The sequence below is a fragment of the Myotis brandtii genome, unplaced genomic scaffold (genome assembly GCF_000412655.1).
Source record: "Myotis brandtii unplaced genomic scaffold, ASM41265v1 scaffold18, whole genome shotgun sequence".
Taxonomy (NCBI): domain Eukaryota; kingdom Metazoa; phylum Chordata; class Mammalia; order Chiroptera; family Vespertilionidae; genus Myotis; species Myotis brandtii.
In genome coordinates this window covers 750,713-775,780 of record NW_005356674.1, presented here as the reverse complement: position 1 = coordinate 775,780, position 25,068 = coordinate 750,713, and the positions used below count along the sequence as shown (strand labels likewise).

Here is a 25,068-nt window from a genome sequence, read left to right as displayed (position 1 = left end):
GCAAGCATCTAGTACACACAGTAGGTGATCAATAAAAGTACTGATTGTCATTTAGTTTACTTACCTTGAAGCTTCTAGTTCAAGTTAACCTATTTTGAGTATTAGCTAGATCTCTAAACTCTGGTGTGCAAATGGTTACTTACAGTGTGAATGCCTCTTCCTCAGAGATCTCCACTCTGCCTCTGTGGGAAGTGGCCATCACTTCCTCTTGTTGCCTGCCTGAGTGGTACCCTGGTGTGCCTCGCCCTAAGCCTGAGGACTGACCCTAGGAGCACATTCTCTATGTCCTAAGAAGCCCCAATAGTCTCTGGGGACACCTGATCTAAGGGTCACTGTGGCAGGAGCAAAGTCAGCCACATGGTGTTCCCACCTGCAGATCCCTGGTTTTGAAGATGGCCATGAGCCTGGCTTCAGAGTCCAACAGACTGGGGCTCCACCACTTGCTTCCTTGTTGTGTGACTATGATAAAGTTAGCTTCTCTAAACCTCAGTTTTTTCATCTGTAAAGTGAGGACAACATAAGATCATGTTTGCGAAGGGGTACATGAGATGATGATGGACCACATCAAATCACGTGACCAGGGTTCTCCTCCCACAACATGGGGAAAAGGTGAGTGAGATATAAGTTATCAGATGCCCTAAAAACATGAAAGCTGGCCTAGACTTAAAAATAAGCAACATGATAAGGAGAAAAAGAATCCTCAATAAGCCCCACAGTGAGTTTACGTTACAGTGATATTTGTCACTGTTACTATGATGGAAATCCATTGTTGACTCTATCAGGAAGATATTAAATGGAGCAAAGGATGGGGTAGATTTATCATGCCTTCTAGAAATCACCTAAATTTACAATTAACCAGATTTTCAACCTTAAAAAAAAAAGAGCTTCTGGTAGTTTTAGATAAACATTAGTAATCAAACAAATTTTCTAATGCAATGAATAAAAGCAGAGATGAAGCTCACTCCAAATATTGAAAACATATCTGATAATCAGCTACCTAATAAAATGGTGTTGACTATCTGTATCAGGGGCTTCTCAACCTTGACTGCACAAAATAAATCATTTGGGTAGCTTTTAAAAATTACCCGTCTGCCCTAACCGGTTTGGCTCAGTGGATAGAGCGTCAGCCTGTGGACTCAAGGGTCCCAGGTTCGATTCCGGTCAAGGGCATGTACCTTGGTTGCGGGCACATCCCCAGTAGGGGGTGTGCAGGAGGCAGCTGATCGATGTTTCTCTCTCATCGATGTTTCTAACTCTCTATCCCTCTCCCTTCCTCTCTGTAAAAAAAATCAATAAAAAATATATTTTTTAAAAAATTACCCGTGCCTATACCCCAACCCAGACGTATCATAATCGTGTGTGTGTGGGTGGGTGGGGGGCGGGGGGTGTTTAGAATTTTTTTAAAAAAGCTTCCCAGGTGATTCCTACAGCAGGGTTGAGACCACTGATTTGGACAGATCTCTATATTAATGAAAAGCCTGAAAAATCTGGCCACAGGTTAAGATCACCAGGGAACTCTTAAAAATCCTGGGGTAAGACTCAGGCACTGATACTTTCGAAAGCTCCTAGGTGATTCAATGTGCAGCCAAGGTCCTTAAAAAAATGTGTTTGGTAAAATTTAGCAAACACCTGCATTTTTTCAGCAGAAGCACTAGTAATATGATGTAGTACTGTGGTCAGTTCCTATTTATCCAAGAATGGCTTCTCTGTTTTGAGGATAAATTACAGGCCAGTGTTAGGGATGCAGGGAAGGTAGCAAACATTAAGCATCTACCAGAAAGCAATGTTTCTTCCTATACTATCTCATTTACTTCACACTGTACCCCAGTGAGGTAGGTGGTGTCACCCCCATATTATTAGGTGAGCAACTGAGGCTCAGAGAGGCTGACTCACTTACATCAAGTCACTTAGCTAGTAAACTGGGCTCCAAAAGCGGGGCCCTAGGCCACACTCCACAGCATCTATCTGTTTCTGCTTACGTCTCAAGCTAAATGATCTGTTGGATTGTCTATTGTTTTGTTTCCATTTCCTTGTTATCCTAGATGAATGAGAGCTGACTATAGGGCTTATTCTGAATGATGATCTAGGTGGAAATTCATTCCTTCTGTTAAAAAAAGAGAGCGCACATGTCCTAACAATTATTTCATATTTGCTCTCCTTTTAACTTGGCAGCAGGTTCTGAAGTAGCACTGGAACTGCTTAACGCTTTAGCTGGTTCTTTCCCCCCTAGAAGGTAAATAATAAGCACCAGGGTATGTAGCTAAATGTTTACTCCAACTTTTTCTCCCAAGTGACTTTGAAAATAAGTAAAAAATGAAAAGCTTCCTGCTTCTCTAGCAAACTCTCAGTGACGTTTCCCAGACATAAGCCTAACCCATCGTCCTAACATGCAGGGCTTGCCAGGGCTTTTACACAGCAAATTACTTACCCTGAATACTAACAGCAACTCCAAAAGGGAAAAAAAAGTCATGTAACTAGTTCTAGATTCATAGGCCCTCTCACCCCGCCCCCCCATTTTAAAGTCTGGATTTATAGAACCCAGGACTTGTATAATTAGAAAAGATAGCTATTATGTACCCACAGTTTTCAACCTACTCAATGCTGACAATAATGAAAGGTCCCCCTTACTGAATATTCTTATGTGGTTCTGGGTCAGAAAAGTTATTTCCATCTTTAAAATCCTAATTAGGATTTATTGTCCCCATTTTGCAAATGAGAAATGTGTCTCAGAGAAGTTAGGTCACGTGCCTAAAGTCACTGAGTGCCTAAAGCTACGCAGTGGTGGCACTGGAGCCTGATGGTACATACAACCTGCTGAAACAAGACTGGGCGTTTCCAGAAAGCCCATCCCAAAGGGCAGTGGTTTGTGATTTTTCTCATTCAGGACCTCTCTGAGATCGTGGGCCTGTTGGTCTCTCTCCCTCTAGGGCAGCGGTTCTCAACCTGTGGGTCACGACCCCTTTGGCAGTCGAACGACCCTTTCACAGGTGTCACCTAAGACCATCCTGCATATCAGATATTTACATTATGATTCATAATAGTAGCAACATTACAGTTATGAAGTAGCAACGAAAATAATTTTATGGTTGGGTCACAACATGAGGAACTGTATTTAAAGGGCCAGAAAGTTGAGAACCACTGCTCTAGGGTGAAGCACTTCTTGGATTTTGGCTGTGAAGGCCTGGCTGAAGCCCCACTCAACACTCCATCCTTACTTTCACCCCCCGGGCCCTGCAGACATGTCCCATGGCCCCGGGTCATCTCAGGAAAGCATGCCCACTGTTACCTCAGCACCTTCACCGTCTCCGTCCACTGCGCCTGCTCACTCTCCCAGGGGTCCACCCGGATCCAGTCAGACGTCTGCAGGGCCAGCCGGACCATGGCCACTCGGTGGTGGGCAGCTGCAAGGTCTTTTTTCCTGTAGTTGTCACTGACAGGAGAGATGATACCCCCGATCACCTGGTACATTCCTAGGCAAAGTAGAACAGTGGTGTTGCTCGCCACCTGCCTGAATTCAGGCAGGTGCTCAAAATCTCTGTGCCTCATCCTGGCATTCTCTCCTGAGTGGCCAGCTCTCTTAGGCATATCCTTATTTTAAGGATATGTTACTGCCTACGTATTTATTACTCTTACATACCTTTCTGTGAATTAAGCATCTTTAACTCTAACAATGCTTCTTGACTTAAAGTCGTTATGTCTGATATGTGCCTCATCCTGGCATTCTCTCCTGAGTGGCCAGCTCCCTTTAGGTATATCCTTATTTTAAGGATATGTTACTGCCTATGTATTTATTACTCTTACATACCTTTATGTGAATTGAGCATCTTTAACTCTAACAATACTTCTTGACTTAAAGTTGTTATGTCTGATACTAATGTAGCCTCAACAGCTTTATATATGCACTAGAGGCCCGTCGCACAAAGAGATTCGTGCAATAGGCCTTCCCTTCCCCTGGCTGCCGGCACTGGTATTCCTCCGGCACCCGGGACCCAGGCCTTCGCTCCTCCAGCCGGAGCCTTCAGTCTTTGTTCTGCCACTTCGCACCTACGTATGTAAATTAACCGCCATCTTTGTTGAGTTAATTTGCATACTCCCCTGATTGGCTGGTGAGCGTAGCAGAGGGACGGTCAATTTACATGTTTGTCTATTATTAGGTAAGGTGGTATTTTTTTATAACCTTTCTCTTTCAACCTACCTATGCTTATGTTTCAAACACGTCTTTTGTAAATAGCTGAATTTAAAAATATTTTGGTCAAGTTTGACAATTACTGATTTGTAACTGGAACATTAAATTTACCAACATTTAATGTAAATGTTAACATATTTAAGTTTCAAGCTACCATCTTTTATGTTGAGTTTTTTTTTTGTCACAAGCTTTATGTTTTTTTTCCTTTTCTGCCTGTCTTTGGACTTCATTTCATTTTTTTCCTCTCAGACTAAAACTTACATATGCAGTCTTATATCCAAAGTAAATTAAGACCTTTACCCTCTTCCTCAACAACACAAGGACTTCAGAACTCTGTAACTCCATTTAATATCTCCTTACATGTTATTGCTGTAGATATTTTAAGTCTATTTATCCCCCTAACCTTAATAGACCATATTATTGTTTGATACACCGATCACATTTAAATTAAAAAACCCTTTTATTTATTTTAGAGAGAAAGGGAGAGGGAGAGGAAGAAACATCAATGATGAGAGAGAATCATTGATTGGCTGCCTTCTGCACGCCCCACACTGGGGATCGAACCCACAACCCAGGCATGTGCCCTGGCCGGGAATCAAACTGTGACCTCCTGGTTCATAGGTCAACACTCAACCCTGAGCCATGCCAGCCAGGCTGTTTTTATTGATTTTAGAGAGAGAGGAAAGGAGAAAAAGAAGGAGAAATATCAATGTGAGAAACATTGATCAGTTGCCTCCTATATGCTCCCCACCTGGGGATGGAACCTGAAACCTGGGCATGTACCCTGACCAGAAATCAAACCCACGACCCTCTGTTGCCACAGGCCCTTTGTTGCCACAGACGATGTTCCAACTGAGCCACCCGGCTAGGGCGAAAGCATAACTTTTAAAATCTGTATATGACCGATGCCAATTTCAAAGTCTGTACAGGTTGTTTTTGTGGCCTGTTGTTTCTTATTTATATTGTTTCATTTTTATTTATATTGTTTCATTTGTGCCTATTTTTGACTGCTTGCTGGTCAATGTCTCTAACTAGTTACTTGTAGAGGCTCCCCCAGGCCTAAGATACATATATTTTCTTCCAAAAGGCTTCATGTTTGCTTTTAACAGGCACCTGGAGTATAAGTCACAGATGACCTTAAATCAAGCTCTTGGTTTGAGCTTCTTTGGCCAAACCAGGCAAAAAGTTGCAGATCTGAGCAAAGGCTGATGTGTGACCATTTTTTTCTGGCAATGTTTTATTCTTTTGTTTTCTTCTCCTACTTGCCTTAGTACCGAGGCAACAAGGCTTCTGTGAAGTCCTCTAGGGTTGGGGAAAGGAGGTGGGTTAAGATGCAGTTCACCCTGGCTCCTTAGGGGTCCAGCTTAATGTGTGGGAAGTCACCCATAAGGCTCCCCAGCTTGGCAGGCTCCAGCCTTTGAACAGTTTCCCTCTTGGCCTCTATGGCCATTGATTCAATGCTAAGTGAGCAGTAGGCACCCGTGGCAAGTGTCTGTAAGACATCAGTGGTTTTGGAGTTCTAGTAACCTACTGATCTCCATGGTTACAGGTGTTTCTCTCTCAGCTGGTCGGAGACATCCGCACTTTTCAGCTTTAAAAGTGAGGTTTGCAAATGTTCTATCCACCATTTATTGTTGTTTTAGTGGGAGATGATCCAAAGTGCAGCCTGCCCCTGGAAGCTGGAGGTTCTTTGAGGCCTTTTCCCAGCCCTGGTAACCTGGTTGCCTAGGGCCCTCCTTCAAGAGGCTGCAGCATTCACTGCTCCAGGGGGATGGCAGAACCAGGGGAGAATAGAAAGGGGACATCCAGCTTCTGAATTCCAGCACTGGCTGCTAAAACTCATGTTCAGAGGAACACTTGTAAAGGCTAAAGTTTTCATTTGTAAGAGTCAGACTTTGTTGAGAGAGAAATATTTAAGTTCCAAAAGTTACCCTTATAAAAACAAAATGAACATAAAACAAGAACCAGAGCCCAGGGAGTCAGAGCACAGTTTTACTAAAACCCAGAGTAGTAAGAAGGAGAGACTATGAAAATGGAAAAGAAAGGCCCTTTCTGGGCTGAGGGTGGAGGAGTGAGCTGCAGACATAGAGAAGAGCCTAGTAAAAAAGCTTGAGGTGACAGAGTTTAGACACAAGTGGAGGCCTGCTCCTTACACCCTCTTATCCTTCAGAGACAAAACCTGGTGCGTGGTGGGTGGGGGAGGGCCTGGTTAAGAGACCCAATTAGGTTGGGAACTGCAGATCTGGTGGCTTGTATTTTGCTTCCCACTTGGAATTGGAGGAGACCATCTTGCACTGCCCTGTGCCAATACAGCGCCAACACAGCAGCAATGGTGGTGTGGCACGCATGGGCAGAGAGGGCTTCAGAAAAAGTCCCCCCCCACCCCCGCCCTCCAAGACCCTCTCAGCTGCAGCAGGGCATGGCAGAGATCCATAAAAACTCCCCAGGCTCCTTGAGAGGAGTAGTGAAGGAGGTTGAGGAGAGTCAGCAGGGTTACTTGTGGGGAGATAGGGTACAGGGCACCGAGTGTGCAGCCAAAGGCAGGAAACCATGGTGTTGGGAGTACCAGGGAGGTCCAGGCAGCAGCGGTAGTTAGTGCTGAGCCACGGGATGCTGAGGAGGCTTCCATTGTGGAGGCACAGAGGACAGAGGCCAGTGCCGAGGTCGAGGGCAGCCCCCTTGGCTAGAGGGCATTCGGGGCCAGATGCCCCCTTTCGGATACCAGGATGATATGCTCCTACGAAGCTTAACTCAATCTTGGGGAAGGCGGCAGTAAAAGATTAACTTGATTAAACACTGACCTGTAAGAGTAAGCCTAATATCTGAAAATAGTTATCTTGAAGTAGCATTTTTTTTTTTTTTTACTATTCATGGAAATGGTGGCTTAAGAGCAAGTTGAGTGTTGTAGAAAGCAAAGAAAGTTATATTTCTACACATCTGAGTCCCATGTTATACATGGAACAGGTTAGTTCTTTCTCTTTCCCTTTTAGAAGAGAACTAGACTCTGCTAGGTGCTAACTCTCTTGGGCAATTTACATACATTTAACCTTCACATTTGTCTTTGTTTTACTGAAGAAAACAGGGTGTGAGGCACCAGGGTCCCTTCCAGGTGGTTCTGCTAGGCACTTGGATACTCAGGTGCCACCTGTGATGGTTTAGCTCGTCTTGACAGGGCAGGTCGTACGCTGAGAAATCATTGCTGTGTTACAGCACTCAGGGGAGGAGAGTCAATAAAAATAACAGTTTGGGCTAAAACTCCTTCTTGCCCTTTGAATGGTCATGAGTTCAAGCCTTTTTCCTCTTCCACAATCCCAGTTTTTCCTCTTTTGTGACCTCCCCTCTTCCAATTGTTAGATGCAGGTCCTTCTCTGGTGACTCCACTGCTACCCAGACACACCTCCATTACGGCGCTTGTATGATAATGATCTGTTTGCCTTAGTCTTTCCCATAAGACTGATGGCTCCCTAAGGGCTCGTAATTGTCTTCATTCTGGTAACATGCCCAGAACATTGCTTAGTATGAAGCTATACTGTCCTTACCTTGAGGTTACCATAGTAATACATGGCTGTGAGTTTAAAAAGGTGGATAGAGCTCTTTGTTTATCTCCACCCCCTGTGGAAAATCTAATACAATGGCAATAAAGGAATAAAAGAAGTATGAAATCACAAGGGCAAAGTGAGTGAGAAAGGAGACAACAATGGATGGAAAGGTAAACAAAATTTTGGAAGCTAGAGAGCTGATGAATAATGGTGACAGCAAGCAGAGTCTGCAGGCAGGGAAGGTGGTAAGAGGGAAGGTGCCCTGCTAGGCAGAGCCCAGAGAAGCTCAGGAACTGCAGGAGCCAGCAACCTCTCTGGGTGGGGCGCCCGAGGGCTGGAACTAGTCGAGAGTTTGCCTAAGGAGCCCTTAGATCCAATCACCTACCTTTTTCTCCCATCCTGGCTGAAGGCCATAGGTCTGCTTTCTGCTGAGGTTGGACCAGAAAGATTCTTTTTTTTTTTTTTATTGATTTCAGAGAGGAAGGGAGAGGGAGAGAGAGAAACATCAATGATGAGAGAGAATCATTGATTGGTTGCCCCTGCATGCCCCAAACTGGGGATGGAGCCTGCAATCCAGGCATGTGTCTGACTAGGAATCGAACCACAACCTTCTGGTTCATAGGTCGACACTCAACCACTGAGCCACATTGGCCGGGCCATAAAGACTCTTGACTCCCAGATACAGGCACAGTTGACAGGAGGACTAGGTTTGGCTCCCACTATAACAGACTGGAGATGTCTCTCTAGGAAATAGGCCTACCCAAGAGAAGACAGCTACAGATACTCACATTTGGGGGTCTTAGACCTAGGACCTGGTCCTATGGCCATGAGCCCCACCAGCTTCACCCAAACACTCAGAGCCTCCAGCCAACATTTGCAGCCTGACCTGAAAATATGAGTGGAGAGCCTAAGAAGAGACACATTTTAGAAAGGTGCTGATCACGAGTGGCAAAGACCAAAACCACCACCAGGAGAAAAGGAACTCGGACACAAAAGCAATGCAGAGAGCAACAAGACATTTCAAAAATCTCCAAATAATCTCAGAGAGATAAGAGATGACATCCCCATCCATGAAACAAGAATGGGATGCTTTATAAAGAAATAATCAGAAATATTATACTCACTGAAATATAGAAGGTAGGAAATCAAATAGATGTTTTTCTTCACATATTTAAGTGACTGTCCCATTTCCTTTTATTAAATAATCTGCCCCCCCCCACTGACTTTGTTTTTCCCTTAGCATATATTCTTTTTTGAGAGATTTTATGTTTCATTATGCTGTCTAGAGTCAGAATCACATTCATTTAATCACTTAAAAAAATTACAAATTACATTTTAATGTCTGAGAGAGCTTTATGAGTACCTGGTTAGTTTTCCAGGAGAATCTTGGGATACTTGCTCAAGTTAAATAAAGAAAAATAGCCAGGGGTATTTTCACTGGAAAGCCAATCGATAAACAACAGTGCCAGTGAGGAGCTGGTTATATTTCCACTTAGTCGGGTCTCTAAGCAGAGGAACAGAGCTGCTGCCCTCAGCGCCCTTCATGTTTCTGGCTGAGGTTAGCCCTGGGGACTTGTGTCCTTGGCTGTTTCTCTTGTGAATGGATCTTTTTTTCTCAGGTCTTATTATATATACACTAGAGGCCTGGTGCACAGATTTGTGCACCGGTGGGGTCCCTTGGCCTGGCCTGCGGGGATCAGGCCGAAACCAGCTCTCTGACATCCCCTGAGGGGTCCTGGATTGCGAGAGGGCACAGGCCAGACCGAGGGACTCCACCAGTGCATGATTGGGGCTGGAGAGGGACCACGGGAGGGCTCCAGGGCATGTCCGGCCTGTCTCACTCAGTTCCAATCGGCTGGGCCCCAGCAGCAAGCTAACCTACCGGAGTATCTGCCCCCTTGTGGTCAGTGCACGTCATAGTGACTGGTCGAACGGTCAAACAAGTGGTGGGACACTTAGCAGGCTTTTATTATATAGGATATTTTTTCATCACATTATATTAAAACTGTTACTTAGAAAACTCTACCTTTTTAAAATTATAGTTGACATATCTATAATAATAAAAGCATGATATGCTAATTAGACTGGATGTCCTTCCAGATGTCCTTCCGGGCGAAGCTGGGGCTGCAAGGGAAACCCGGGTCCTGGGTACCTGCCAGCGGCTGGAGGGAAGCCCGGGTCCTGGGTGCCAGAGGGAAGCTGGTACCAGCAGCCAGGGGAAGGAAGGCCTACTCTTGCCAGAATTTTGTGCATCGGGCCTCTAGTAATATATTAGATCAGGTATACAACATAGTGATTCAACAGTTATATTCCTTACAATGTGATCACTCTGTACTTCGGTTTGTTTAGTTTGAATCTGGGCCACCTTACTGAACTGATTAGTTCTAATAGGTTTTCAAACTCTTCTCTTGGATCTTTTTTTTTTTTTTTTTTTAGGAACATGGTAACATCACCTGAAAATAATAAAAACAGAGTATCCTTTCTATAACCATAGTTCTTACTTTTGACTGATGCCGTGGAAAATAATAGTGGTGAGTAGGCATCCTTTTCATTTCCTTGCTTCTGTGGGAATGCTTCTGAAGTGTTAGGCCACTATTTATCATGCCAGATAAGCATCCTTATAGTTCTAATTTAAAAAGAGCTTAAAAAATACCACCCAAGCAGGTGTTGGGATTTTATTGAATGACTTTTAAGTGTGTATTGAGATGATGATTTAGGTTTCATAAAAATATACTGTCTTAGTAATGCAATATATTAATAGATATCTTTATGGTATACTGTCCTTGAATACCTAGGATAAATGCTACCTGGTCATGTTGAATTATTCTTTCATTAGCAATTTCATAACCTACTATTTTATATGGGTGTTTTGCATCCAAGATTATACTGTTAAACACTAGCTATAATGTCACAATATCCTTATCCAATTTTCTTTGTTCTAGAAAATGGCTATGGTAGATTGAACTATTGGTCCTAATCCTCTGTCTGCCATGATGAGATTACACACCCACACCTCTGCCATGACCTCACGAGGCAGAGTCCCCACCCCTTGACTTTGTACTTGGCCATGAGACTTCCCTTGGCCATTGGGATATTAGCAGATGTGACACGAACAGAAACTTACTGACTTGCTTTCTTGTTGGCCATCCTGCGCTTGTGCCATCTGAGAGAATATATGAGGTAGCCACTATCCCGTCTATTCTCCTGGATCACAGCATTATTTAAATACTATACTTTAAACTAATGAGAATTAGATAACATATGGACAGCTGTGGCACTTAGCTGGTGCTCAGCAATTGTTCCTTCCTCCACTCCCCGGCCTGGTGAGTCAGCAGAGGAGAGAGCTGTGGTAGACTGCATTTCCAAAGATGGTCAGAACATTTATCTCCCAGCCTGTATGCTCCTCTAGAACCTGGCCACTCCTCCACCAAGAGGTGAAGTGTGTGCCCCTCCCCTTGGACCGGGGTGCGCACTGCTAAGTGCTTTACCCAGTGGCAGAAAGTGATACTGTGTCACTTCAGAGACTGTGTCATAAAAATGCATGTACTTCCACTTTGTGATGTGGGGAGACTTGGTTTCAGAGCCTGGCTACCAGACTGTGAAAGCCCAAACTAGCCTATGCTGAGAGACCCCACAGCGCAGTCACATGGACGTGTTACAGTCAATGTTAACACCCCATCTGATACCCAGCATCAACTGCCAGAGTGAAGAAGTCTCCAGATGCTTCCTGCTCCCAGCGGTGCCTTCACGCCCAGCCGAGTTCCCAAACATCCTGGAGCAGAGACAAGCCATCCCACTGTGCTCTGTCCAAATTCCTGATCCACGGAATCTCTGAGCGTAACAAAATGGTCAATTTACACCACTAAGTTTGGGGTGGTTGTTATGCAGTAATAATAACTGGAACAGGAATGGAGATTCAGAAAGGTTATGTGATTTTCCCATGGAAACACCACCAGAAAATGGCAGAGTTGGGATTTAAACTCAGGTCTGCCTGTACTTTCTCTATTGCCCTGTACTGATGACTGACCCTGAGGTTTTGAGAACCCTAAGCCAGCCAGGTCTAAGAAGGGTGCCACTAGGTATCTCCACCTCTGTCTATGCAGAGCCCCACACCACGTCACTGTGGTGCGTGACAGAGATTCCGCCCCCTCTAGAGCTGACCTGAACAATGAGACCATCTCCCCTTGCAAGACTGGGCTGCAATAAAATGTTACTGCTGCTTAAAATGCTAGCAGCCTCACAAACCATGAAGTAAGACTTAATAGCATTTCAAAGTGTAAAGACTTCATTATTTCCACAGAGAATGCTTCGGCACATTTATCAGCATTTTATTAAGAACGAGCATACATATTTCAAACAAAGCTACACTTGTCAAAACAACTGAGAAAAGTGTTGGGTAACGCTTGGCCTTGCCTGCCCTGTCCCACAAGTTCTGGGCTTTTGCTCAGAAAGCTCAGTGTCCCTGTGGGCACAGGCTCAGCCAGGCCTTACCCACTTCATGGACCCTTCTGTCCATTTTCTTCTTTCTGTGGTTGTACTGGCCAGAAAACAAAGCCTTTTTTTAATAATTAATAAATAAATAAATTAAGAACTATCAGGAGCAGTCCAAGGAGAAGGAGCCAAAGTGATGATAAGCAGGTTGGGGAAAAAAAAAAAAGACCAGAACCCCAGTTACTAAATGGATCTGCATGCTTTTTTAAAAAAGGTTATTTTGACTAAACTTGGCCTCCAAGCTAAGCCTGGAGAACATGACCTGGCTGGGGCTATTAAGGCTTCGCAGCCATTCTGGCACCCTTTTATTTTTATCAGATTTCAAGCTTATTTAACAAGTTTCTCTCTCTCTCTCTTTTTTTTTTTTCTTGTTTTGTTTCTTCAGCCAGATTGCTCTTTGCTCTTTTGGCCCAAATGGACTTGAGACTGCCTATTTATTGCTCTGCTCTGTGCGCTGCTGGCCAGAAGCACCCATCAGTGTCATAGGCCACGGTGTGCCTGGATCACAGACATCCGGAGGAGGGAGAAGAATACATCCAGGTATTCTCATGACCCCAAAGTAGATTGGTGGCCCTCTGGAACCACAGCGGGGACGGTGGTGGCCATTGCCGGAAGTGTAACCATCCTTCCCCCTCTTCAGCGCCCTCGGAGTGTGCAGCTGTCTGCCCTTCATTTCCCTCTTTCTGTGCCAAGGCTCCTTCAACCAGCAAACTCTTCCTGCGTGCGACAAACACTGGTCTCCAGATCTTCCAGTGCCTGAGCTTGTCAGTGTGAGGTTCTCTGCCTTTCACTTCCAAATGTCCTGCTTTCTTTGTGTGCAACTTCCTAAAAACTTGGCAAAGTAAACAACAAAGCAGCAATATTTCCTGGAGTTTAAACTTCCCTTCTTCGTCTGGATAGAAAGGACTGCTTTGTTGTCTCTCTCTACTGCCCTGTTTGCTACAGTCATTTCTCTGAGTCTCAGGTACTTAGTGTTGGTCAGCTGGGAGTGCCTTCTGTTTATCTGAGTACTGACAAAGCCTCCGATGGGGTGGCTGGCTCCTTGGGGGTCCTACGTGCTTTCAGGGTATTATAATGTTTTTCTTTTGCGTGTCTCTGTTTTCCATCATTTAATTCCTGGCTGTGTCTCTCTGTCTGCTGAATAGAATGAATGCCCTTGCAGAGTTGGTATGTTTTAAAAAGAACTCACCGGAACTCCAAAATGCGAAGGTATTGGCTCCTCAGAAACTTCTCTTTGGGGGCCTTAGATCTGGCAGGAACTCCACAAAGAAAGAAAGGCAGTGGGGGGCAGGTTGTAATCAGACAATTCTGGCTTGGTAGAAAGTCCACTGAAGGAGTCATGGGAAAGCAGCTCGAAATACTGCCTTGGGCAACCTCTCTGTGTGGAAGCTATGCAAAGCAGCCTCATTTCCTATAAGGAACAAGGAGTCCCTGGCAATCTGTCATTTCAGTTGTCCGCTCAAGATAGGCTTTTTAGTGGCAGGAATGTGAAGGCAAGCAGACAGAGGCACATCTGAGCAAGAGAATCAGCCCTGCTGCTTATGTGTGACTTGAGGCAAATTGCTTAACCTCTCTGTTCCGCAATCTCTTCACTTGATTCAAATGAGCTAATAATATAGGAGACAGAGACCAGTTCAGGCAAACACCTGGTTGAAGGGCACACTAGAAACATCAGTTGAATATATCCCTGCCTCTCTTGTTTTCACCACAAACACCATTGCTCTTCTTAAGGCAAGAGGGGACCACATTCATTTACTTAGCAAGTGTTTTAAGGCAGGCAGTGCGCCAGCATGTGAATTCTGAAATAAAGTGGGAGCCCTGCCCTCAAGGGGGTTTCAGTCTTGGGAGAGACAGACAGTCACCACGAGGTGGTCAATGCAGGCAAAGGTACATGGGGAGCCCCAAAGAGGCTCTGAACAGGTGGAGCAGATTTTCTGGAGGAGGGGGCATCTAAATTGAGTCACATTACAATGCAGAAGGCAGCGGGTGGCCTAAGAAAGGTGAAATCTTGTTAATCAAATCAATTCTTTCCACTTTAACTGTATTGAAAAGAGACTTTCTTTCTTTTTTTAAAATCTGCAGAACAACTGAAGCTTGATGACTCCTTGATTCTGCACTAATATCCTTGCCCATTTCTTGATACTTTTTCAATTTTCCTTCATGGTAATTTACACCCAAGGAAACTGTCCAAGATCTGCTAAGAGATTCAATAAAATAGGTCATGGAGTTAAATGCTGCGGTGAAACACAAGGCTTAATTTTATGGATAAAATTTAAACTGCTTAGCTGCCTTTTTGCATTATTCGTGTTAAGACTAATGATGACTCAGGAATGGGAAGGGATCACTGTAGGAATCAGGAAGCCATTTTCCTAATTCTATAAGCTCATCTGGGGGGGTGGGGGTGGTCTTTGCCCTTGAGGTTAACAGACATGGCATTTGGGGAAGAGACCTGACCAGCCTGCTAGCCCATTTCCACCACCAGGGCTGCTCCTGGCCCTGCTGCAGGAACAGGGAGCCTGAAACTGAAATTCTTCCTAAGATTGACATTGGGAGGAATGAGAAAGAGGAGGACAATGTTTCAATGTCAGTACTTCCTGGTATCTCTCCGAGTGAGGTCCACATTGATGTCATCGTTAACAATTCTTGGCAGTGAGGCCGTAAGAACTGTAATTTCCCCCAGCCATCCCAGGGCAATGGGATTCTTATGCATCAGTGGAGAACCATGGTCAGCACTAACTCTGGAGGGACCACTTCCTTTCTATTATCCAAGGTTCTTTTATTAACCGAGCACTGGGCTGTAAACAAGACCTCTTTTCTATAATGACCACAGTACCAATTTTATGAGAATGGAATAAAAGAATATATCTCAGTCAATTATCTCTCAGTAAAAATATTTTTAGAAAAAAAAGGATATGGGTTTCTTAGGTTGTAAATACTTTATGGAGTTTAATGCAATTTCATTTTTGTGGTTTGTTTCTAACAATACCTTAAATTTACATGTCTAATGTATTCAATGGTCAATTCTGATTATGTAAATGATAGATGATCTTTCCATTTGCAATATAAGATATAATTTAGAGTTGAAAAACTACCTTAAAGCTAACCATTCTCCCCAAGCACTAAAAAAGTAGTCCAGGTGGGAACATTTTTCTTAAAAGTTTTTCTTTTTCTTTTAATTTCAAGTGTTGTTTAGATTAGTTTTTCTGTAGCTGTTCTGTGTAATAGTAAATGGGCACCTACCAGCCCCAACAAAGAAAAAGGGTTCTGTGATCCAATGGTAACATCTTGCATTATTATAGTAGAGGCCTGGTGCATGAAATTCGTACACTTGGTGAGGGGCGGTGGTCCCTGAGCCCAGCCTGCACCCTCTTGCAGTCCAGGAGCCCTCGCAGTCAGACACCCTTAATGCTGAGCGGTGCTCCCCCTGTGGGAGCGCACTGACCACTAGGGGGCAGCTCCTGCATTGAATGTCTGCCCCCTGGTGGTCAGTGTGTGTCATAGTGACCGGTTGTTCTGTAGTTGAGTCTATTTGCATATTAGCCTTTTATTATATAAGATCATACAACCAGGATACTGAGATTCATATAATCTACCAATCTTGTTCAGATTTCACCAGTTTTACATGCACTCATTTGCGTGTGTGTGTGTGTGTGTGTGTGTGTATTCATCCATCTGGAGGTTTCATGTATTCACACCACAATAGACACACCTAACAGTTCCCTTACCACAAAGACCCTCAGGTTGCCCTTTTATAACCATGCCCACTTCCCTCCTGTCCTCCCACCCCCAACCCTAACCCCTGGCAACCACTCATCTGTTCTCATTTATATAATTTGATCTTTGCAAGAATGTTATATAGATGGAGTCATACAATATGGAAACTTTAGGACTGACTTTTTCACTCAGCATTATTTCCAGGAGACTCATCAAAGTTGTCACGTGTAGCTTCTTTTTATTACTGAGTCAGGTTCTACGGTATGGGAGAACCATAGTTTAACTATTCAGCCCTTGGAGGACATCTGGATTGTTTTCAGTTTTTAGTCATTATAACTGAAGCTGTAATGAACATTGTGTACAGGTTTCTGTGTGAACGTAAGTTTTCATTTCTCTGGGATAAATGCCCAGGAGTGCAATTGCTGGGTCGTAAGGTAGTTTTGTTTTACATATTTACTTTTCCAAGGAACTGCCAACCTTTTCCAGAGTGGTTGTGCCATTTTACGTTCCCACCAGCAATTCTGAGCAGCCCAGTTTCTCTGCATCCTTTCTAGCATCTAGTGTTGTCATTAGTTTTCATTGTAGTCATTTTAATAGGTATATAGTAATACCTTCTTGTGGTTTTAAAATTGCATTTCCCTAGTGGCAAATGTTGTTAAATGTCTTTTCATGTGCTTCTTTGCCATCTGTATATCCTCTTCAGTGAAATGTCTCTTGGTGTCTTCTTCCCATTTCCAATGGGACTGTTTGTGTTTTAAGTCCTGAGACTTCTTTATATACTGTAGGTACTAGTTCTTGGTTGGATACATCGTTTGCAACTTCAACTCTTTTTGAGGAATAGCACAAAGTAGAACGAAATAATAAAAAGGTTAAATAAATAATTATTGATTTGTTTTCTTTTTATCTTCAGCTAGGGGGAAGGAGAAAAGGATGAGAAAACAGGGAAAGAGGTGGGAGGCATCTAATAGTTTCTGGGGACATGAGTAACGGTTCCCATTTTTTCATAGCATTGTATATATGAGCAGTAGTGGTGTAGAATGAAAACCAGAATGCAGGGTTCATTGGTCTGAGAGCCTCAATGTAAAGGTCACTCATCGGCTAAGTGCTGTTTACCTCTAACCTGGCGTAGTCAAGTCTAGTGCAAGAATAATGTCATAGAAACTGCCCCCTCAGAGACCTGTCTAGAGTCTACTTCATTTAAGCCACATCCCAAGGTAGACATATAAGGATAAGAAAAATGATGATTTGTTATTAACAGCACCTTCTTTTGAAAGGATTTGAATGTTAACATATGTGTAGCCACAAACCCTTGAAACCTCACAGGATAAGGAAAAACTCATTTTGGTCCAAACAATTGCTGGAATAATCCAACACCCCCAGAAAAAAAAAGTTTTAAATTAGAAATGTGAAATGAACAATGTTTCAGACCAGGCTGGAGAACTGTGCATGAATATATATTAAAATCACTCTACTTCATTAATAAACATCATCTGTGAGCCCAAGATTAAAGTAACATGCTGGGATTATTTAAAATTTACTCAGGCTCTCATGGTATCTCCTAAAGTTCAGAAGACCCAGAACTGGAGCTGTCACTGCCTTAAATAGAATTATTACAGCTTAATTTCCCCCCTTATCTCAGATTATGCAGTACTACCTGATCATGATGCATTTAATTCTCTTTATACTCACTCTATATTAGAGAGTCAAAATTAAATCACAGGGGTAGCAACAGTCATGTGCAATACACTGGACACTGATCAGGTGTTTTTATTTAACACAGAAAACCGCTGATGATCAATAAATATGCTTCCATTTAAAATGCAAGTCACTGAGAGGAAAACCTGGGAGCCATAAAATACCTTACCCCTCCTCCAGGTTGTCCAAAAGGAGAAAAAGAACAAAGCTTTTGACTGGTTATCTTTACGATGCAGTTTAATCCGGGATGCCACACACATGTGGGGCAAGATCATGAGGAAATAACATCATAAAGTATCAAGAAAGGGATAAAGGAAACAGGAGAAGCTGTGTTGTGGTTTCCTCACTTCCATGCATAGATGTGAGATTATTATGTGAACCTGTCTGCTCATGGTCATAGGAACAGGAGCCGCTTTAAGCCAGCTCTGGGCTGGGGCCTGCTCTGGATGTAGTGGAGAGGCCAAACATGTGTTGGATATATCACGCGGGCTGGATACTTTATGTACATCATCTCATTTAGGCCTTACAATAAATAATCTTGTAGGGTTAGGAGATTTTATCTCCATGTAACAGCTGAGGAAACGCAGCTGGTGGTTGAAGGGCATTGCTCAAGATCATGAACTAGTGAGTGGGTTTAACAACCAGGTTAACTTCAAAATCAGTGCTCTTTCTGCGACCCCCATGGTCACAGGGAGGGGCGTTTGTCTCCTCTGTGGTTCACTATTCTGCAATCCTTTCTTTTATGGGTTGTGGCAACCAAGAGAGAGCAGAAATAGAGAATCCAAGACCCAAGAGCAACAAAGTCAGAGCTGAGTGGCTGGGTGGGGTCCGCGTGCTGGCAGGCTGCCAGACATAGGCCTTCTGGATCCTGCCTAGTCCGGAACAAAGATTTGACGGAGAGCAGATCTGTGGCCACTTTCTCTCCATGAGTCTACAAAACCCGTGTTCTCTTTCTGGAGGAATCTGTTGAGCTGACTATAGAAAAAGCAAAAAGGATAAATTCTTGACTACAGTTTGAGACCCTGAATTCAAACCACAGCAAAATCAGGAACAGGGTCTGAAACTGATAATTTTTAAGCACTTAGAAAAAGTGATGACTGCTCAGAGCTAGCAAGAGTTCATAGAGAATAAGTCATTTCCCTATTTGGGAGAGTTTCCACATGAGCAGGCAAGTAACAGCAATGAAGGCAAAACCTTATCCAGGCATCAGACAAGATTTTACAAGATCACCTTAGCAATGAAGTGGGAAATGCATACTGGGCCAATTGCAGGCAAAAGCTGTCTGGGGCTGTGCACCTGCCCCGAAAGCTGTGTCCAGTTTGCTCTGGTGAAGGGGGCCTGAACCAAGCATGTCAAACTCAAAGGCTAACACGGGCCAAATAAACAAGGTTTAAGTTTATGTGGGCCGAAAAAAACCAAAAGCTTCAATTTTCATAGAAACATAGGTTTATTTCCATAGAGATCTGCTGAATACAAAAGGCAGAAATAAATGAGTCATTGTTAACATAAAATAATAGAACATTTTAATAAAAATTAGTATTTATTCTTGAACATTAACTTACCAGACACTGAATAACTGCACAAATTAATAAGCATAACGCAAATAAACCTATTTTTCTTGTTCTTTGAAAGCAGAATATTTCCTGTTGTGCCCACCAAACAAGTCAGTCCAAGACTAATGAATGACATGGCAATTGGCTGCTAAAATATTCGCTGCTAGTATTAGTGGAGAGAAATGGTGTGCCTGCGCTTTTAAGGCATATAAGGGAAATGAATGCAACACGATTATGGTAATCAGTCATTAGCGAACGTTGTAGTTCATTATTAATAATTATGTATCACAGGATAATGTAAAAATTAAGTTACAAAATTTTTATTAAAACATTTCTTACATACCATTATAGTGGCTGGGCTGCAAAAATATTCATTGTGGGGCGCATGCGGCCCAAGGGCTGTGAGTTTGACATGCTTGGCCTGAACTCTCAAGTCAGCAATCCAGGTGCTGGATGGGGATCTGAGCTATCCAGGTATAGGTTGCTAAGAGTATTCTAGCAATGGTTTTTCCAGAGGTTCTCTGAGGATTCATGTGTCAAGATCTCACCTGGTGGCCACTTGGTTAAAGACTTCCACAGAGTCCCTTTCACCTAAAGTCCACATTCCTTACTTGGCATTTCAGATTCCAAGATCTAGCCTCCACCACTTCTCTGTGTTCTGCCAGTCCACCCCGACTCTCTGCCACACATCTGTTGTCTTTGGGACTTGCACATTCAGAAGGCCTCACAGAAGCCTGCTGCTGCATCTCTGCAGGGGGGGCAGTGGGAAGAACACTGGCATTTGGGTAACGGCCTGGGTTCACGCCCAATTCCCCCATGATTAGCTGTTTAAGTGACAACTTCTTCAAGCCTGTTTCCCTATCAATAAAGGTAGGGAGAAAGCCGAAACCGGTTTGGCTCAGTGGATAGAGCATCGGCCTGTGGACTCAAAGGTCCCAGGTTCGATTCCGGTCAAGGGCATGTACCTGGGTTGCGGGCACATCCCCAGTAGGAGATGTGCAGGAGGCGGCTGATCAATGTTTCTAACTCTCTATCTCTCTCCCTTCCTCTCTGTAAAAAAATCAATAAAATATATTTTAAAAAAAAATAAAGGTAGGGAGAAAATGGTCTCCTGACCATTGAACACTTTCTTATTTTGTTAATTCTCACCCGATGATATTTTTCTATTGATTTTTAGAGAGAATGAAAGGAAGGTACAGAGACACAGAGAGAGAAACATCTATGTGAGAGAGACACATCTTCTGGTTGGCTCCTGCACATGCCCCAATCAAGGCCAGGGATGGAGCCTGCAACTGAGGTAGGTGCCCTTGACTAGAATCAAACCTAGGACCCTTCAGTCCACAGGACTATGCTCTATCCACTGAGCCACACCAGCTAGGGCAACTGAACACTTTCTATGTTCTAGTCCTTGTACTTACACAACCTTCTTTAACCATTATAGCTTATGCGGCGTTCTCTTGCACATGGTTGTTATTCTTGTGCTTAAAGTATTCCTTCTCATCTCAGCCTTTCCCCTTGTCCCATTTGATTCACAAGTTCTCAAGAGTAGGACTAGAAGTACCTTCATTTTTATAAAATCCTTCTATACTTTGAGATTTGCACATTAGAAGGTTCTTATGTTCTACCCTTTGGTAACTTGCCCGAGGTCACAGAGGGACCACTTTTGCTTCCCTATTATGCCTGCATGTTGCATAGTTCCCAGCTCAACAAGTAATTTGTTGAATAAATGGAGGAAGCATGGGTTGGTGGTTATGAGCACAGATTCTCTGGGGCAAACTGTCTCTATTAGGTGTGTGACCTTGGAAAACTTACTCAATCTCTCCGAGCCTCAGCTTCTCCATCTGAAAAATAGGGAGAGTAACAGTACCCACTTCGTAGGGTTGTTATGAAAGTTAAATGAGTTCCTGTAATGCAGTTAGAACACTACCTGACAAACAGTAAGGACTATATGAGTTTGTTAGACACAAAACAACAGGTGCTACAGAGTCATTAATGACCAAGTATTAAACTCACAGAAAGTTTGATTTAAAAAAACAAAATACAAGTGGACTGTTGTTGAAATATAGGCCAATGCTCAAATTAAGTTGATTAGAAATAATAAACGTTGAAATAACAGAACACAGAATTCAAATTGAATTCAATCTCCTTTAGTTAATTTGTGACTACTTGTTGGGAAAACAACTGCTTACAACTGGGAATACATCCAACATCTTAAGAGGAATTCAGTCTTGAATCCTTAATATACTCAAAGAAATGCTTTAGGTATGTCTGATGCTATTGACTAGTCCAGTGATGGCAAACCTTTTGAGCTTGGTGTGTCAGCATTTTGAAAAATCCTAACTTAACTCTGGTGCCGTGTCACATATAGAATTTTTTTGATATTTGCAACCATAGTAAAACAAAGACTTATATTTTTGATATTTATTTTATATATTTAAATGCCATTTAACAAAGAAAAATCAACCAAAAAAATGAGTTTGCGTGTCACCTCTGACACATGTGTCATAGGTTCGCCATCACTGGACTAGTCATATGTTGGGTTGAATCGTTTCTGTCAAAAATCAGCAAATCAAGAATAAAAATGCCAAATGAACTTCTTCAAAACCACCCATACCTACTATACATCTTCATCCATCAAGCCTTTGAGAATCCTCTCTGTGAGTGTTGTACAGCATGCAGTGCAAGGCAAGGAAGTGCCTCTGGTTAAAGGACAGTACTACAAATACAGAAAATCCGGACACCACACATTCCTATAAGCCCGTATCTTATTCCCAAACAGTCTTTCAAGTAAAGGAGAGTAAAAAAATAGCTGGTTCAACATTTTATCCTGTATGACTTTGTTTTACTACTTTATTAATGAAAATCTACAGATACAAGTTTTCACAGGACTAAAGACAGTTAAAAGTTTTGATATGTTATAGGGCCTCTGTCAGTTTTTAAGGTTTCCTGTTGTTTCAGGAGGAAAAGGAAGCAGTAAACAAAGGAAGGAAAGGACAACTGCAGTTTGAAGAAAGGATGCTTATGAAAGGAGAAAAAGTTCAAAATTTGAGCTACTGCAGCAAACTAGGAAGACACTGTTAATTTCTATTTAAAGGTACTAAACAAATTGCTTTAGCTTGTTTAATTCAGTTTATATGCATGCAACAGCAAATGAAAATTGTGAGTTGTTTTAGTAAAAATACACCAACAGAAGGAAGATTTCGTTTTCAAGAAAAAAGAAGGTCATCTGTGGGGCCAGGTTTTCATCCACCCTTTAGCCGTGAGCTGATTCTGATTGAGAGAAAGGCTCTGTTTAAATATTTGCCCCTGGAGAGGCAGTGGGTTGGATTATGCCTCCATGCACAGATGTGCTGGCTGGGGAGGCTGCAGTCAGTGGCTGGGACTGTGGGTCAGGGAAGATGATGCCTGACTATACAGCGAAGGGAAATTCACACCATATACCCCTCATGGTGGCAAAAAGGTCCCCTTTTCATGATCTGGTCCTCCCTACCTTCAGCCTCGTCTCTCTCTCCTATGTGCTGGAATGCGGTCTTTTCCATCTCCATGTCTACCCATTCTGCTTTCTCTGCCCATAATGCCCCTAAACTGTGCCTGCCTAAGTCTTGCACATTCTGCAAGCTTTAGGTGTCACCTCCTTCAAGAAGCTTCACTCAACTGCCAGGCGGGAGACATCCCGCCTTTGCACCTAATGCCACAATCACCTGCTACTGTGCACCTCTGGCCACCTACACCGTGCACTATTTGGGGCAGGGGAGAAAATTTAATCAACTGTATTTCCAACCACAGTGCCTGGCCTGGGGGACATGCAGTAAATACCTGTGGGATGTTGAAAGGCGTCAACTCGATGTATAACATTCAAAGACATGGGCAGGAGAATTCATTCTGGACTTAAAACTGACCAAGTTCTTCCATAGAGAAATGACTGAGAATAAAGGCAAAGAAGGTACTGGAGGTCATTTGTGACCAAGAATCCTTTACCTATTAGTACCCCAAGTGATAGAAATCATATATAATATAATGTGTCCATGCATTCTGTGATTACTGTGACTTTTGGGGACCAGGAATACTCTCTGACACTCACAGGGTCATGCCAGAGTCTTACCATGTGGCTAAAGCAGAGTCTGCAAGTACATTAAGTATCTGAAGTCCCCAATACAGCTGTCTGTGAAGCAGCACATTCTAGAAAACAGATTACAGGCCCTGCCCTGATAAACCTCACAGCAAAGATAATGGCCACAAAGCCAGGGGCATTTCTGATGAGTCAAAGTTGACAGGAAAAGCCACTCAGTGGCTAAGAGTCAAGCAGATATTTATAGCAAGCCAAGTAGAAGCTATATACCCTGAAAGAACATTATTCCACACACTATTTAAAAATATATAGGGAGTATATTCCTTCTTTCCCCAAAATAGAAATATTCTCCCCACCCACAACATACTTGCTTTATAAGAAATGGTGGAAAGTGGAATTGCTGCACCAAGGGTATATACTTTTTTCCTAAGAGAAAAGGACACTTTTTTATTTTATTTTATTTTAAAACAACAGCAATTATTGACCTTAAAATTTAAACAATAATTTTTTAACACCATCTAATATCTAGTCAGTGTTAAGATTTCCCCAACCCATGAATATCATTTTACAGTTGATTTGAATCAGGATTCAAATAAGGTCCATACATGATATTTGGTTTCTATGTCTTCAAACCTCCATTGAATCATACAGTTTCCTATTCCTCTTTTTTGCATGCTGCTTATTTGTTAAACAAATTGGCTCACTTGTCCTACAGAATTTATCCCATTTAATATATGACCGAAGCAACCTTGTGGAGTCTTTTTTTTTAAGTTTGATATTTCTGTTATCAAGGTATAATTTGCACTTATATACTTATATACATAGCCCATGGACACAAACAATAGGGTGGTGAAGACCTGATTTGGTGGTGGGTAGGGGCTGAATGGAGGGGAGTAAAGGAGGGGGAATGAGAGACATCTGTAAATACTGTCAACAATTAAAATAAATAAATAAAATAAAAAAGGTATAATTGGCATACAGTAAGTCACATATATTTAAAAGGTATAATTTGGCAAGTTTTGACATATGTATACACCTGTGAAATCAACACCACAATTGAGATAACGAATATAACCATCATCCCCCAAACTTTCCTTGGGCCACTTTGTAGTCCTTCCCTCCTGCACCAGGCTGCTCCCCAACCCCTCAACTACTAATCTGTTTGCCGTCACTGTAGTTTGCAATTTCTAGAAATTTATATAAATGAAACTCATACAGTATATACTCTCTTTTGGTCTGGCTTCTTCTATTCAGCATAATTGAGATTCATCTGTGTTTTTGGTTCATTCTTTTTTATTGCTGAGTACTACTCCGCTGTATGGATACAACACCATCTGTTTTATTTATTCACGTCTTGGTGTGCGCTTGCATTGTTGCCAGTTTGGGGTTATCATAATTAAAGCTGCTCTGAACATTCGTGCACAAGTCTTTGCATGAGCATATGCTTTCATTTTTTGGGGAGGGGGGTAAATAGGTATGGAGCAGCTGAATCTCATGGTAGGTAAATATTTAACTTGTAAGAAATTGCCAAGCTGTTTTCCACAGCCGTTGCACCATTCACTTTCCTACCAGTAGTATATGAGAATTCCATACAGCTAAGTTTTGGGGGAGTCAGAAATTATGTGTGGATTTTTGACTGTGTGTATGTGTGTGTGGGGGGGAGGATCAGTGCCACATAACCCCTTCATTGTTCAGTGGTCAACTGCAGAATGTTTGCTTACCCACTGAATAGCTGTTTTCCACAGCCGTTGCACCATTCACTTTCCTACCAGTAGTATATGAGAATTCCATACAGCTAAGTTTTGGGGGAGTCAGAAATTA

At 42.8% G+C, this 25,068-nt stretch overlaps 1 protein-coding gene and 1 long non-coding RNA gene across 9 annotated transcripts in view; one reads left to right on the top strand and one right to left on the bottom strand.

Annotated features, from left to right (window-relative positions):
- LOC102258798 (nicotinamide/nicotinic acid mononucleotide adenylyltransferase 3) overlaps positions 1–25,068 on the bottom strand; it is a 91,705-nt gene that overhangs the window by 52,376 nt on the left and 14,261 nt on the right. For 4 of the 8 annotated variants that reach the window (XM_014537474.1, XM_005863514.2, XM_014537471.1 and 1 more), the window contains one exon: positions 3,287–3,470. The exons of 1 other annotated variant lie outside the window; for it this stretch is intronic. In XM_014537474.1, coding sequence (XP_014392960.1) covers positions 3,287–3,470 — 184 coding nt within the window. Of the gene's footprint in view, positions 1–3,286; positions 3,471–8,513; positions 8,612–13,405; positions 13,600–20,990; positions 21,020–25,068 lie in introns of those variants that run through there. 3 more of the 8 variants (XM_014537477.1, XM_014537476.1, XM_014537475.1) reach the window with 3 other exon arrangements.
- On the top strand, positions 4,988–23,599 carry LOC106725643. The gene is made up of 3 exons (XR_001361566.1): positions 4,988–4,999; positions 7,129–7,134; positions 23,499–23,599. It is a non-coding gene; the product is annotated as an uncharacterized LOC106725643 (long non-coding RNA).